Below are 15640 nucleotides of genomic sequence, written 5' to 3' on the forward strand. Positions count from 1 at the left end.
TTTGGATAATCTCCCCCAGTGTTCTCTTTAGCTGCCTGGGTCCCAGATGGGTACACAAACGAGGGGCTGCGGTTTCCCCGCTGAAAGGATGCGAGCCTGGAGCAGGCCTTGCTACCGCTACATTTTCTCTGGGATGTTGCTCAGACAGCAGGGGCAAACCGTTTACCCGACCCTGCTTTTACCAAAAGAGAGGTGGGGGTGGCTAATTTGCGCCCATAATTGTAATAACGGCCACCATTGTTGTCTCGGGTTTGGTTGTAGTTTCCAGTGGGGAGTGCAGGCAGCCATGTCGTTAGCACATTAAAGAGACTGCGCATCTTCCCATGCATTATTGAATAGCTGCAATATTGAACCACTCGTTGAAGAGGGTGGTCGACGAACATTTGGCGTATGCCTCTTGTTGGCCAATTGAAATGCGCGTCTTAAATTAGAGTGTTTTAATCATCTTTGCCGGGTCAGCGGCTGTGTGGAGGACGGCACACTGCGTGGTTGGGGTAAGAATCCAATGGGATAGAGAAAAAGATAAGTGAATCAAGCAGAGAGGTGACTGAGGGAGAATGAACGATAGACGAAAGACGCGCTCTGTGGTGGGGGAGGGGGAGGAGCGTCGTGTTGGCCAATTGAAATGCGCGTCTTAAATTAGGGTGTTTTAATCGTCTTCGCCGGGTCAGCGGCTGTGTTGAAGCGAGCGCTTGGGAGAGCAAGCCCGCGAGCGATGCGAGGAATGCGTGTTACTGTGCGTGTAACCGCACACTCTATGCCACCCAAAAAGCTGTGGTGGGCTTTTTGAAGCCCCACTCACTAAATGTCTCGCCAGAGCAGTGCATGCGCTGGCTCAGGCGAGACTTAAAAACCACTCTTTACGGACCAAAATCTAGTTTTCTGTCAAATATTGTGTAAATGCACTCAGCTATATGGGCTGTAGTGGTGTCTAAAGTTCCTAAGGCTAAATCAATGGGTAAAAAAAGCTTTGGGACCCCCCCGCCTTTTTCTCAGCCCCCGCTTGACTGATCACCCAGAACCTTTTCATTAGCAAACTAATCAAAAAGTAACACTTTTTTGGAACATTTCATGGAGATCCATCTAATGGGTCGAGAATTATTAGCAACACAAAAAATGCATTTCCTGTGGAAACACAAACCTAATTACCTTCACTAAACTTTGAAAACCTCCAACCTTTCCCCCCAAAATTGAAATTTTCTATGTTTTTGTTTGTGGGTTAAATTCGATTCTATAATTTGTTTACTTGTTTAATGTACCCTTGTTTCTTTATGTCTGTGTATTTGTTTTGGGTCCAAATCAGAGGAATTGCTAGGATCAGGGTTCCCTATGGCCAGTAGTGGCTCAGCAGAGATCCACATAACTAAAAAACTTAAGAACAGTTTCTCTGGGAGACAAATAGTACAATACATAAGTACTTGTGCATCTATGTTCAGATCCAACATATTTGTGAATACTGCATATTTGGACTACTCGAGCCCAGTGGTTCATAACCTTTTGACTTCTGGGAACCCACTGGATCCACGCCCTAAGCAATTTTTATGATCTGAACCTCAAACTAATACATACAAATAAAGCAACAAATATACATCAAATTAGTACACAAATTATAAAATACTGTAATTAATTCACAGAAAATACATAACAGCCAAACTTTTAATGGGAAGGTTCTAGACTTTAGTATATCACTTTGTCTTTTTTACGACTAATGCATGTTTTTTTTTGATAGGACAAACTAGTTGTCCATACTAGATTCTGTTTGCTTCTTTGCTGCTTCCAAGCATCAAGCTGAGAATTCCAACTTAATTTTTAGCCTCCAACTTTCAAACTCCTTTAAATTTAGAGAGCGTTTAAAAATAGTCAATTGATTTTATTTTGAATATATACTTAATCAACCTACTAATTTGATTTAATTTTGTAAACAGTCACCAAACCCCTGAAGAAGTTACTTAAGATATATCTGTAAGAAACATAGGTTAGTTATAGATTTCTTACCTTAGAATTACCCCCAGGCATCAGACTGAATCTGAAAAGTTTTTCGTCAGCAGTACCCTTGCACGCCGAAAGGTGGTGTCGTTCGGCTCCGCATTCGTCGTTGGCGTCATAGTCGCCAGGATGACGTTGCGGTAGCTACTTAGATGACGCCCTCACGCGCTGACGTTAGTTCTGTACACGACTTTCCACGTCAGAAGCGCAGAGCCATGAAAGACACTGACCACTGGTGCACAAAACTAGGGCCCTGAAAGGATGTCCTTAACCCTAGAAGTCAGTTCACAGAGAAGGGAGGATGGGTGGGGCGGTAAGGAATCTATAACTAATCTATGTTTCTTACAGATATATTGTTACCGAAGGTAAGTAACTTGCTCATCTGAAAGAAAGTTAGTTATAGATTCCTTACCTTAGAATAGATGCCCCAGCAATACTAACCCCGGAGGTGGGTCTGCAAACTAAGTTCACACCAGGAAGTCCTGGAGAACAGAACGGCCAAAGAAGCCGTCTTTCTGGACTTGGCTGTTCAGGGAGTAATGCTTGTTGAACATGTGCAGCGATGCCCACGTAGCTGCCTGACAGATGTCATGTGGGGGTACTCTCCGTCCCAAATCAGTAGTAGCTGCCGTCGCCCTGGTGGAATGGGCGTGCAGCCCCACTGAAGGCTCCTTTGCCAAAGAATAGCAGGCCTTGATGCACAGAACGACCCACCTGGAGATGGTCTGTTTGTGCACGGCCCAACCTTTCTTAGCGCCCGCGTAACCAACAAAGAGTTGGTCGTCCACCCGGAATTGTTTGGTGCGATCCAAGTAGAAGGAGAGCGCACGTTTTGGATCCAGGTGGTGGAGCCTCTCTTCCTCTTGTGAAGGATGCAGAGGCAGAAAGAAGGTGGGCAAAGTGATGGTTTGGCAAAATATGAAAGGAAGTGATGACCTTTGGAAGAAAGGAAGGTCGAGTTCGGAGGACGACCTTGTTTGGATGAACAACCAAAAAAGGAGGCTTGGAAGGCAGAGCCTGTAGCTCACGCACTCTGCGCGCAGAGGTGATGGCCACCACAAAAGCAGTTTTCAGAGTGAGGAGTCTGAGAGGACAGTTTATGTAGCAGCTCAAAGGGAGTGCAGATCAGCTAAGTAAGAACAAAGTTCAAGTCCCACTGAGGTATTATGAAGGGAACAGGAGGAAAAAGATGAGTAATGCCTTTAAGAAATCTATTTACAACAGGGGACTTGAAAAGAAAAGGCTGATCAGGAAGGCTGAAATGGCTGAGAGGTAGCCCTTAAGAGTGCCCAGAGCAGAGCCCTGCTGGGCCAAAGACAGGAAGAACAAGAGAACCTCAGAAACAGGGGCAGAAAGGGGATCCACAGCCTTTTCTGTGCACCATGCCACAAATGTATTCCATCTGCAGGCGTATACCGTCTTAGTGGAGGGATGCCTGGCTGCCAAGATTACATCACAGACTTCGGGAGGCAAGTCAAATGACGTCATCTGCCGCTGCCTAATCTCCACGCAAGGAGGTGGAGGCTGGACAGGTTCGGGTGGAGGACCGTCCCGTGCTGCTGCGACAGAAGATCCTCCCGAAGAGGGAGTTGGATCAGGGGATCGATGGCCATGTTGAGCAGCTCGGGATACCAGACTCTTCGTGCCCAATCCGGAGCCACAAGAATGACTTGGACAGTCGCGCTTGATCTTCTTCAGGACTCTGGGCAGAAGTGGTATAGGTGCAAAGGCGTATAGAAAACCGCAACTCCACTGACGACGAAAAGCGTTGCCTAGCGAGTGCCGCCTTGGAAATTCCAACGCGCAGAAATGCTGACATTGTGCGTTCTCTTCAGTGGCGAATGGATCTAAGCAAGGCTCTCCCCACTGTTGAAAGAGACTTTGCACCACCTCTGAGTCAAGATGCCATTTGTAATCCATCATGCACCTGCGGCTGAGTTCTTCCACCATGACGTTCAGTGAACCTGCCAGGTGTTGAACCACCAGAGACATGCCCTGATGTTCCAGCCATATCTAGAGACGGGGGGCCTCTTGACATAGGTTCCACGACCCCACCCCTCTTTTTTTGTTGCAGTACCACATGGAGGTGGTGTTGTCCGTAAACACCTGCTCTGCTCTTCCCCAGACAGAGGGAAAGAATGCTTTTAGTGCAAGACGGATAGCCCGAAGCTCCAGAAGGTTGATGTGGAGTTCGGACTCCACTAGTGACCAGAGACCTCTGATCTCCGCCTCTCCCATGTGGCCCCATGTGGCCACCCGATCCCAGAAGGGATGGGTCTGTCACTACTATGTGTTCTGGTTGGGGAAGGGAGAGGGATCTGCCGTTGACCCAATCCTGGTTCGTGAGCCACCACTGCAATTGTCGTGCAGTGCCCTCCGAGATCATGATGCAATCGGACAGATTCCCCTGATGCTGCGCCCACTGGAACTTCAGGTCCCACTGCAGAGCCTGCATATGCCATCTGGCATGATCGACCAGCAGGATGCAGGAGGCCATGAGGCCCAGCAGCCTCAGGGTCATCCTGACCGAAACCCGGGATAGAGGCTGAAAAATCGGAATCATAGCCCGAATATCCTGGACTCGCTATTTAGGAGGATAAACACAAAACTGTGTTGTGTCCAGAACCGCTCTGATGAAGAGGAGCTTCTGAGAGGGGATCAGGTGTGACTTCACACATTGATGGAGAACCCCAGCGAATGCAGGAGGTCAGCCGTAGTCTGGAGGTGGGAGACGAGTGCCTGGGGCGAGCCTGCTTTCAACAACCAGTCGTTGAGATAGGGGAGGACTGGAACCCCTGATCTGTGCAGATAAGCAGCGACCGCCGTCATCACTTTCGTGAACACCTGAGGGGCGCTGGTAAGGCCAAAGGGGAGCACGGTAAACTGAAAGTGCTCGTGACCTATTGTGAATCGAAGGTAACGCCGGTGCGCCGGCAGGACGGGGATGTGAAAATAAGCATCCTGCAATTCCAATGCTACCATCCAGTCTCCAGGCCAGACAAGACCTGAGCCAGGGTCAACATTTTGAACTTCTCCTTTCGGAGAAAGCGGTTGAAGTCCCTGAGATCCAAGATAGGATGCAGGCCTTTGCCATTCTTGGCTATCAGAAAGTAGTGGGGATAGCAACCACAACCTACTTCTGGGGCAGGAACGCACTTGATGGCTCCCTTGGCCAAGAGAGCCGTAACTTCCTGTTGGAGAAGGGCCGGGTGATCCTCCGACATGCAATGGTACTAGAGTGGCATGCCTGGAGGGATAGTCTCCAAGGGGAGGGAGTAGCTCTTTTGGACTAGCTGCAAAACCCACCAGTCCAACTTGATGGTGCGCCAGAGGAGGTGGTGATGGCGGTTCAGGCCGCCCACTGGCGTTTGATGGGCCTGAAAGATCGGACTAGGACGGTTTGGAGGCTGCTGCAGAGGGGGCAGTGGTGGACTGGCCACCCACTCGCCCCCAGAACCACGTTGGTGGTTCCCACGTCCCCAGCCGCGCTGAGGTTGAACAGCTTGCGCTGGCCTGTGGAGCTGAAAGGAACTTGTTAGAGCAACGCCTCCGTGGGCACGAAAGGGGCTAAAGGCAGACCGTGCAGGGTGGTGGTGGAGAGGCCCAAGGACCTGGCCGTAGAGGCGAGAGTCCTTGAAGCGCTCTAGCGCACTGTCTGCCTTGTCGCCGAACAGGCGACGGCCATCAAAGGGCATGTCCATCAAAGTGTTCTGGACATCCCCAGAAAAACCAGTCGTTCTCAACTAGGCGCGACGGCGAAGCGCCACGATGTTGAAATGGTCCTACCCAGTGAGTCGGCAGTGTCCAGTTCACAGCGGATAGTAAACTTTGCTGCAAAAGCATGGGAGAGTGCGGCCTGGGCCTCCTCCGGACACTGAGGCAGCACTTGCTGACCCGTATCCCACACGGAGTGGGAATAACGGCCCAACAGGCATGCAGTGTTTACTGACCGCAGCCCCCAGCTGGCGGAAGAAAACAACTTCTTCCCAAGCTGATCCAGCTTCTTGTATTCCCTGTCCGGTGGTGCGTTAGGGAATGCGCTTTGGGACATTGAAGCTTGGACCACCAAGCTCTTGGAGGAGGGATGTTGGGAGAGGAAAGTGGGGTCGCCCAGGGCCGGGAGGTGGCATCCGGCAACCATCCTATCCACAGGAGCCCCTGTGTTGGGCCTGAACCAGGTGCCCAACAGGATGTCCATGAGGACTTCATTAAACGGCAGCAGGGGCTCCGAAGACCTCGCTGCCTCTGTCAGCTGTCAGGAGGTTAGTCCAGACTGCCACCGTAGGTAGCTCGAGGTGTAGGGCCTCGGCCGCCCTATGCAACACCACTACTTAAGACGCTCCCTCCTCTGTAGCCACGGCAGGAGGAGACAATATGCCATGGTCTGGTGAGGTCATCCCCCAGGTCCTCTCTCCAGTCCTTTTCGTACTCCAGTTGGACAGTTAAAGGGTCATCAGACCCCTCCCAGTCTTCCTCAACCTCCTCTGGCTGCCAAACTGGCTAAAAATGGCCAGGGTGGAATGCAGGCACAAAAGTACCCATCGGTGCCAGATCCGGCATCGGTCGACATTGGTTCGGCTCCGTATCGACGTCGGGGTGGAAGCAGGCGCCGGCTGCAGACGTGGTGCCGGTGGAGGTGTAATGAGGTTGACCGACGCCGATTCGGATACAGGCCTGGATCCAAGAGGGCCGTGCGGTGCCGAGGCCGGAGCAGCCGGTGTCAAAGGCCTAGGGCACCCTGCCGAGTCCACGGGGCCCAAAGGTGCACTGGCGGAGTCGGGCTGCCCAATGATGGCATGCATCGCTTCGTAGAACTGACGAAGCTGGGCAGGGGCCGCTCCCGATCCCGGGAAGGCCGAAGTCGACCCTGAAGGTTCCACACGCGGAGCCACGGGAGGTGCACCACCCGCACCCTTCATCGCGTCGGCCGACGGACGAGGGAAAGTCGAAGAGCGACGATGCTTCTTCGACTTCTTCTTGTGCTTCAACTTACCTGACCCTGAGTGCAAAGACTTAGATGAGGAGTAATGATGGCTCCGCGATCGGTCCCTCGACTTCCCACGCAACCAGGACCTTGAATGAAGCAGGCCGACTGCCGGGCCTCGAGTAGCTTTCGGGACCGCTCACGCAAAGACTTCAGGGCCATGGTTTGCCAATCGGAGCACGACTTGGGGTCATGGTCGTGCTCCAGGCAGTAGAAGCACAAGCAGTGCGGATCCGTCACCGACATCAGTTGGGTACAGGAACCACAGGCCTTGAAGCCAGGCATCCCTCGTGCACCAATAGTCATTGTTAGACTCAAAAACGAAGTCGACAAAAGTCGCAAAAAAGTCAGTCAAAAAGTGGCTAGGGGTAAACTAGGTGACTCTCTGGATCTGCGCTTGCTTGAGCAGAAAAAGAAAGAACAGACGTCAGCGCGCGAGGGCGGCATCTAAGTAGCTACCGTGACGTCATCCCGGTGACCATGACGCCAACGAAGAACGCAGAGTTGACTGGCGCCACCTTTCGCCGCGCAGGGGTACTGCTGACAAAAATCTTTCCGGATCCAGTCTGACGCCTGGGGGTAATTCTAAGGTAAGAAATCTATAACTAACTGTTTCTTTCAGATTAGTTATTACGGCCTCACAGGTCTATGGATGACAGGTTAAGCACTGCTGTTGTAGGCTCACTGTGCGTTCAGTACAATCTCTCAAGAGCAAGTTTCACATAACCAACACGCTTTCGCTCACTAAGATGCATATTTACCTCTTAACATGACGACAGAAACTGACAGGAGTTTGCAGTGGTTTATGACTTGCAATGGCTCTAAGCCCTAACAAAGAGGGAAAACACAGCTACGCTGTCCGGCTTGGAGCCAGACGCTCACATTAAGATCCCACTGAGCCAAGCCTTCAGTTAATATGCACCAATTTGATGGTTTCTTGAGAAATTAAAACTTCCAAATTTGATATGAGCATTTGTGATATGGCAAATAACTTATAGGTTAATGCACAGACAGCAGATGTTAGCATCAAACACAGGTCATTCCTGTCCCTTTTGCACCTGGGTTGAGGCATGGACCTCAAAATTCACAATTAAGTAAATAATCACTTGTAACAGAAAATGTTACAGCTTGGTTTTCCACACATAAAAGGCTGAGTTTTGTGTTCACATCCTATTGGGCATTTTTATAATTCATGGCAAACAAACCTCTATGCATATCTTACCATGTACAAAAGAAAAGGCCAACTAACTAAATGCTTGACAATGTTTTCTCCTGTCATCTTTTCATGATGACTATTTGGTCCGAAGGTTATGAGCAGATAAGTCCCAGTCACAGCAAGGCCACAACCTAAGAAGGAGAAAATATACCGTCCTTTGGGGAATAAAAGGCAAGATTTTTAAATGCAGTTAGTTTGTTATTTAACATGCAAGTTAATTAATGAAAATGATAAAGGTGTTTATATACAAAGTGAATAATAAAAATTTACTCATTACAGTACGAATTTAATAAAAGGAGCAGGCAGAATCGTAAACCAGGGGAGCAGATTGCTTGATAATCTGATCAGCAATTCTATCATACAAGCCACACAAAACAATGGAACGGACTCTTGCAGGCAAATGATCAGTTAGTTCTTCAATATTATGTGTTAATAAAACAATGAAGTTATGATTAGCTATATGGTGTGTCATTCATGATAATACATCAAGCTAGTTATAAGAGGTAGCTACAGAGTGGATTATACTTTACAAATTATAAAGTCCATTTATCTCTAGCTTTACCCCAGAGACTTCTATGGACGTGTCTTCAGTGTATCCCACACCCAACAAATACAACCTGCTCAAGCTAACTTTTCGAACGTCCGTGGAGTGGAATTTATAAAGGATTACAATTGTGTGTGGCTAACATGAATGAAAAAGTGAATGTAAAAGAGTTCCAGATTGAGGATAGGGTGGGGTAAATTCTGATTAGATCACACTGTGCAAATGAGAAAGCTTGTAATTTTGATTTTTCTGTTTACAATGTATTGATAATTTCTGTCTTCCACGGATCCTAAAGCTGGTGTAATGCTCAATAAAAAGATCAGAAAAAATATTTGAATGTTCTGATGCGGATGGTGTTCTCTTGAACTACCAACAGATTTAACCTTTACCCATAGGGTGAGTTTATAATAAAAAAGCAGTCTCACGAACCCAGGTTGAGATATACATACAATTGGAAATGTTCTACTTCTTGAACTGGACAATACTATCTTTGTACAACTTTTTATTTGCTTTTGTAACCAGCATCACAAACTGAAAAAAATGTGTCTTTCAGCCTGGAAATTTTATTGCATACTGTTTAAGTGTTGTGGTTTAACATTAGAGATGCAAACGTGGATGTATTTTGCCAATGCTCTTCATGTCCTCAAGCTACCCCGTAGCATAAACAAAATGAAAAAGTGGATTCCAAAGCTGTGAAACACACAACTCCTTCCATCGTTCCCACATCTCAAGTAGCTCTCTCTCATAATTAGAGGAGGATGTGGAATGTTTCTTTTCAATTTGAAATCAAATTAGGTTCAAGAAGTCAGTATAACAGTTTCAACATCAATACTCTGCAGGACTTTGGGTTTGTTCCTGTGTCTAGTTCAGTGGCAGTTTAAAAAAAACATTTTTTTAGGGAGAGGACATGACAGTAATAAATCTCGGATCTTAAATAAAAGATTATTTTTGTGTAGAGAATGGCCTTGTTCTATCCGCATCAATTTAAAACAAACCCAGACTGGCAACTCACAGTGTAAGTGAGAATTATGTGCTGATCTGAAACATTTATGATTCTAAAGTGGATTCTTTTTAGAGACCAGACAACTTAATTTTCTCAAGACTGATTTTTACTGAATTTTTCAAATGGAACAGCTCTTACAGGTAGTTACAATCTGAAGCAACATGAATGTTTTGAGTTTTACTCTCAATGGGCTGCATAGAATTATGTGGATCAGGTTTCTGATGAGGAATGTAGGGTCCAAATGTCCAACACTTGCCAATTTGAAGATTACATGTCTATCATTAGCATCATGCAAAAGACAACACTCATCCGTCAAAGGAAATCATGAAAAGCCCTAAAATATAGGTTTCATGTTAATGGTGATGTAGAGAGTCCTTAAAGTGTGTCCCACAATTTTTTTTAAATAGTAACTATTTATTTTTAGTGCGTCCATCACTGATTATTAGCTCAAGTGATGGTAAGCCATAAGTGGATTTGACCCATTCAATATTAATCAAATTATCCAGCCTTTTGGCACTTTTTTATAGTGGTTTATTTTTAAGGGCTTAGCTGAATAGAGGCACAATTATTTCACATACGCTTGCTAGATTTTTCAGTCAAGTGGAGGTTCTTTAAATATTTGGCTACATTTGTCTGTGTGCAGAATATACAAATTAAATAGCTTGGTGCGGGAATCTCATGCAAGTTCTTTTAGGTCAGAATTCAGGTGCCTTGTCACATCAAAGTGTGAGGACTGTAAGGGAAAACTGTGAGTAAAAGTGTGTGTGCGCGCACAAGTGGGTAGTTGTGCTTTTGGTCAGATTGTGGTGCAATGTGACATCAGAGTGTGGGGAGGAGGAAGGTTTGGTGTGTGTGGTCTCAATATAGGTGTATCAAGAGAATGAGAAGCACTGGTAGGGCAATTATGAATATCAGTAAAGGAATAGTAGAAGATGTCTTGGGTCGCAAAATGATACAGCTGAATTGATGTATAATAAACGTACAGGTTCAACTTCCAGCTGAAAAGCACAGTGAATCCTAAATATTCATGAGAATACATAGAAAGGGCTGATATAGTATCGCAATTGGAAACAGACATCAATGGACTGATGGGAAGGTTGGAGATTTGGACTGCATTGGATGAACTGACTGGCATCTCAGTCCCAGAATATCAGGGGTCAGATTTATAAGTGGACAGGGGTTTGGCGGGGGGGGGGGGGGAGGGGGAGGCGGGGTGGAATCTAAGAAAAGGCAAAGCATAGGACATTGTAAGTCAGAGCTGAGGCGCATTGACAATATATTTTGACAAGCTACATACGAGTCCCAGTTTGGAATCTTATGTATCCCACTTGTCTCTCCCAGGTATGGCATGCAGTGGAAATTACAAAAGGTTCCCCTTGAGAGGTCACCATCATCACATATGGAGCCTGAAGTAGCTTAGCAATTCCCTGGGGTTGCTCGCTGCCAAGCCAAGCCCATTGACATCTGCTATGTAGAGGGCGAAGTGCTTGTACAGGTTAGACACTTTAGTAAGGAAGGCGACCGTTGCGCTAGTCACCTCAGGGACTTCTAAGCTGAGGCATACGTGATGCCACTTTCCTTATGAATGTGGAGTCCCCCTAATGAGCCATTATAAACATGAATGAAAATAGGCATTTGTTCCTCTCTTTGTTTCAAAGTTAAACATTTTTCCTGTAGCTTGAACTTAACTCATCAATTTAAGTATACATTATTGCAAAACTGAAAACTCATCTATCACCTGACATTTAAATGGCCAGATATCCCCAGAGTTACCTCAGATAACCTGCCATGCTGTTCACATCAACAAGCGGAAAACAATTAACATTGAATACAGTTGTAATTGCATTTACATGTTACATACTTACTAAAAAACTCCTTTGGCTTCCATTTTTCCTTAATAAATATAATTCCTATTATTGAACTCGCTGTAAACAAAAAAAGAGGAAGAATAGCATGAATACTGCACAGCCACACAAACACTGTAATATAACTTCTTCCGTATCATATGTATCTTGGTTCTTGCAAAATGAACTAAAATCAGCACATGCTATAGATTAAATATTAAATCAATTTAATCAAGTTTTAAGAAGAAAGAAAAAACCACAACATCAAGTTAAAAAGGCAGGATCCTAATAGGATAATAATAAATAGTGTTTATTTCATAAAGCAATCTTTATAAAAAACAATACAACCTCAAATGGAAAAAGTAATATCGAACGAGTTAAGTATAGCCAGAAAGCAAAACTTTAGAGTTCGTATATACCGCATATCCTAACTACAATTCTATTCCACCTGGCTTAATTCAGAAATGTCAATATTGTCCGTGTAATGTTTAGTCTAAAGCTTGAAAAGAGCCATATTATACCAAATTTCTCACAGTAGGGAGACTAAAGCAAAAACTGGAGTCTAAACGCCCCATTCGAGCATCTTGTAGGGTGGCCTGTAGGTAAAATGCCTACATTATTTCTGGAATAAAAAGAATGCAGGCATAAGAAATAAATTCTTAGGTAAAATTCACTATTGTTCTGTGTCTTTGTATGCACCCAATTGCTAAACACTAGACTGTGATTACATATTTTATGTTAACAATCCCTTTAAAGCGACAGTATAGTAACTATATTTAAGTTCATGAAACTAAGTAGGAATCCTTTTTAGTTTGGAAAAGAATAATTCCTTGTGGACCTAGAGACAACTTCCTCTAAGGTGCACTGTATCGGCACAGACACAAAAATAAATGGTATAGGACCCTTTCAGTACTTATGTGTTATGTATTTTCATAAACTACAAGAAAAACATTCTAGCTTCCGTAAAAATAATTTTCAGTTCTCTTAAGGACACGGAAGTCAAGATTATGTTTTTCTTTCTGTACTGAAACTCCACAGCAGCAAAGTAACACATTTTATCTAGGCAAACTACAATATGCGGAGCCGGCCATAAGTGACTGACTCTCTTTGGAGCAAAACGCCACATACAGGTTACTACATGGAGGGTAAAGAATGGAACCACATAAAATAAAACAATGTTATTTGAAATGAAACAGCATTTTAAATCATAAACATAATTTATGTTAGAGTGCATTCATTTGAATAACCAGTTGGTATAAAATTTGCCTGTGCGTCCTAAATAGAATTGTAAATTCTTGTCACGGAAGCAAGAAGATGTTTTATTTGATGATAGGATCAGAGGCTCAGATTATTCTGGTTTAAAGCTAATGACCATAGAAGCCACAGCCATAATTTGTTTAAGTAAAACGTTTTAAAAGTACAGTCCAAAGACTAGTCTGCAGTCTTCATGATGCCTTCCAACGTGGTACCCAAAATAAAGGAGGTTTGCCATCTTCAAGTGAACGAAGGAATTTTCTTTCAGGGGGAACAAGGATTTCATGCGGCAAGAACCTGCAAGCAACTCTACTCAGTTAATATGCAGCTCGAGCATGTTGCATGACCATGAAGCTCATGTAACGAGGGAACCACACCTGTGACCCTTACCCATCTGCTAGGCCAAAGCATGGAATGTCCTCTGTGACCCCAGAACGTTGGAGAACCTATATATAAACCAATAAACATACTCTCGAGAGGGGTAATTAAACCCTGAAACTGTATTTAGGGGTGGATTTGTCATTATATAGAATATGAGATGACCACGATTCAGTGCCTGGACCTATGTACTTTTCTGACTATTTTTGTAAGCGGATTGTGAGTTTGCTGAGCTTAGGGTCTGGTGAGCACAACATGGTCTTGTCCCTTTATTAAAGAAATTACTTGGCCGTTAAAGAGATGCGTTTAAAATTTCAATGGAAGCAAACTGAGTGCTTGCCAGTTTGATGTAATCATGCTTTTTCAGACTGCATGCAAATTTGGCTGCCTAATTGCCAAATAACAGCAAACATGTCTGTAAGCACTTTTAAATCTCAGTGTGAGTGACAGTGAAGTATCCTAAGCACATCACTAAACAAGCATTTGCAATGCAATAGGTCTCGCATTTACGCGAGTTTAAGCTATTGGCATTGTAAATAACAATCCCTTTTATTTATTTTAAAACCAAAACATAAATATAAGGCATTGTCATTTACAATGCCAATAGCTCAAACTCAAATAAATGCGAGACCTATTGCATTACACACAACCTACTCCTCAGGGACCGACTCCAAAATGTGTTCCATCGGATATCTCACTGCCAAAATAAATCAGCAAGTTTCACGCTCCCTGCTGACATCAGCTGTGATGGTATAGTTTCCCAAATCCAAGGAAAAGTACGGACCCAGAAGAGTCAGTGCAATTACGGAAAAATGAAAGGAAGCAAGCACTGTGTTTTACCATCCCGCTATGTACCGATTACACACAATCTACTCCTCAGGGACCGACTCCAATATGTGTTCCATCATTTTATTCAACGCCTGTAGCACTAATTACATTAGAAACAACGTTCAATTCAAAAACCACTTCGCCAGTGTACCTGGACTCCATTGTGCTGTACTTGCGTCCGTAGAAGGTGCGCGCATGCCGGTAGCCAGTGCGCGTGAAGTGTAAATAGACCCTGAAGCATGTTATATCCAATTTATAAAATTCCCAAACGCACTCACACAAAAAAAAAGTACTATCGTTTTTTAAAAAATAATGTGGTTTTGGTCAATACGTTTTCAATTTTGGTTAAAATAACTTCGAGTTCACCTTTATTTTGTAACTGTGCTGATAGATTATAATCTATTGACATTTGTTTAGGGAAAAAACTCAGACCGAAAGTCTGGTTTAGTGTGAAGTGTTAGCATGTGTTTGCAAGTTGGGAAAGGAAACCAGGACAAGCTAATTAAGTGCTTTGAGCCTTGCAGTAAAGATTGTAATCTCTTGACTCGCAGCATCTGTGAGATGCAACTGAACAACCAGCAGGATGATAAACTCCTAAAAAAAATATAGGTTACTGCTAAAGTAAGGGGTAAAAAGACAACATCCCCATCGCATTCGCATATTTTTAAATGCACGCTAAATGTAATTACCTTTTTAAAGTTGAGAAAAAAGAATACTTCATGTTTTCCCAAATCCAACAAAAAGTAGGAACCCAGGAAAGTCCGTGAAATAACAGAAAAAAAAGGAAGCAAGCATTGTGCTTTACCGTCACGCTGTTTTGTTCTGTGCCGCCTGCAGAATGAAGTAAGCATTTGGCCACCATAATAATGACTTAGTCTCCCTGTGCCTGAATGTGTTCTTGTGTAACGTAATCCGTGCTCATTTAAAGCACTCCAATACCTACCGCACGAGTTTGAGCTGTATAAATCTGCATTAAAAAAAAGCACTCAAACAAAACAAAACTGCACACGCATCAAAAACCAGCCGTGTTACACGAAAGCTGCTGGCTGGTGTTTCCCCAAATTCAACAAAAATTACGGACCAGGAGAGTCCGTGAAATAATAGAAAATAAAAGGAAGCAAGCACTATGCTTTACCGTCCCGTTATGTACCGATTACAGTTAGAGGTGTGGTCCCAGGAGAGTCCGTGAAATGAAGGAAAATAAAAGGAAGCAAGCACTGTGCTTTACCGTCCCGCTGTTTTGTTCTTTGCCGCCTGCAAAATAAACGTAAGCATTTGTGCTGCCTGCAAAAAGAAGTTAATAAGAATGACTTAATCTCCCCGTGCCTGAATGTGTCTTTGTGTAACATAATCATTTAAAGAGCTCCAGTACCTACGGCACGAGTTTGTGCTGTATAAACCTGCATTAAAAACAAGCAGGAAGTGGCCGCTTTGATGTTCTCGGTGGCCGCGCGGCTCACTGAGAACATCAAAGCGGCCGCGAAATGATCACGCAGGCTGCCAAATGGTGCGCGCGCCCGGCGCACATGCACTGTAGTTGGCGGGCGCACATGCACTGTAGTTGGCGGCCTGAAAGCACTGGTTTGCACTTCCAAATCCCCCT

General features: G+C 44.8%; 1 protein-coding gene across 4 annotated transcripts in view; it reads right to left on the reverse strand.

Annotated features, from left to right (window-relative positions):
- Positions 1 to 15640, reverse strand: part of NIPAL3 (NIPA like domain containing 3) — a 226708-nt gene that overhangs the window by 36515 nt on the left and 174553 nt on the right. For 2 of the 4 annotated variants that reach the window (XM_085647835.1, XM_085647836.1), the window contains exons 5-6: positions 11599 to 11658; positions 8193 to 8341 (exon numbers count right to left, since the gene is read on the reverse strand). In XM_085647835.1, coding sequence (XP_085503961.1) covers positions 8193 to 8341; positions 11599 to 11658 — 209 coding nt within the window. The remainder of the gene's footprint in view (positions 1 to 8192; positions 8342 to 11598; positions 11659 to 15640) is intronic. The other 2 variants (XM_085647837.1, XM_085647838.1) reach the window with 1 other exon arrangement.

This window comes from Triturus cristatus, chromosome 3_2 (assembly GCF_964204655.1).
Source record: "Triturus cristatus chromosome 3_2, aTriCri1.1, whole genome shotgun sequence".
Classification (NCBI taxonomy): Eukaryota; Metazoa; Chordata; class Amphibia; order Caudata; family Salamandridae; genus Triturus; species Triturus cristatus.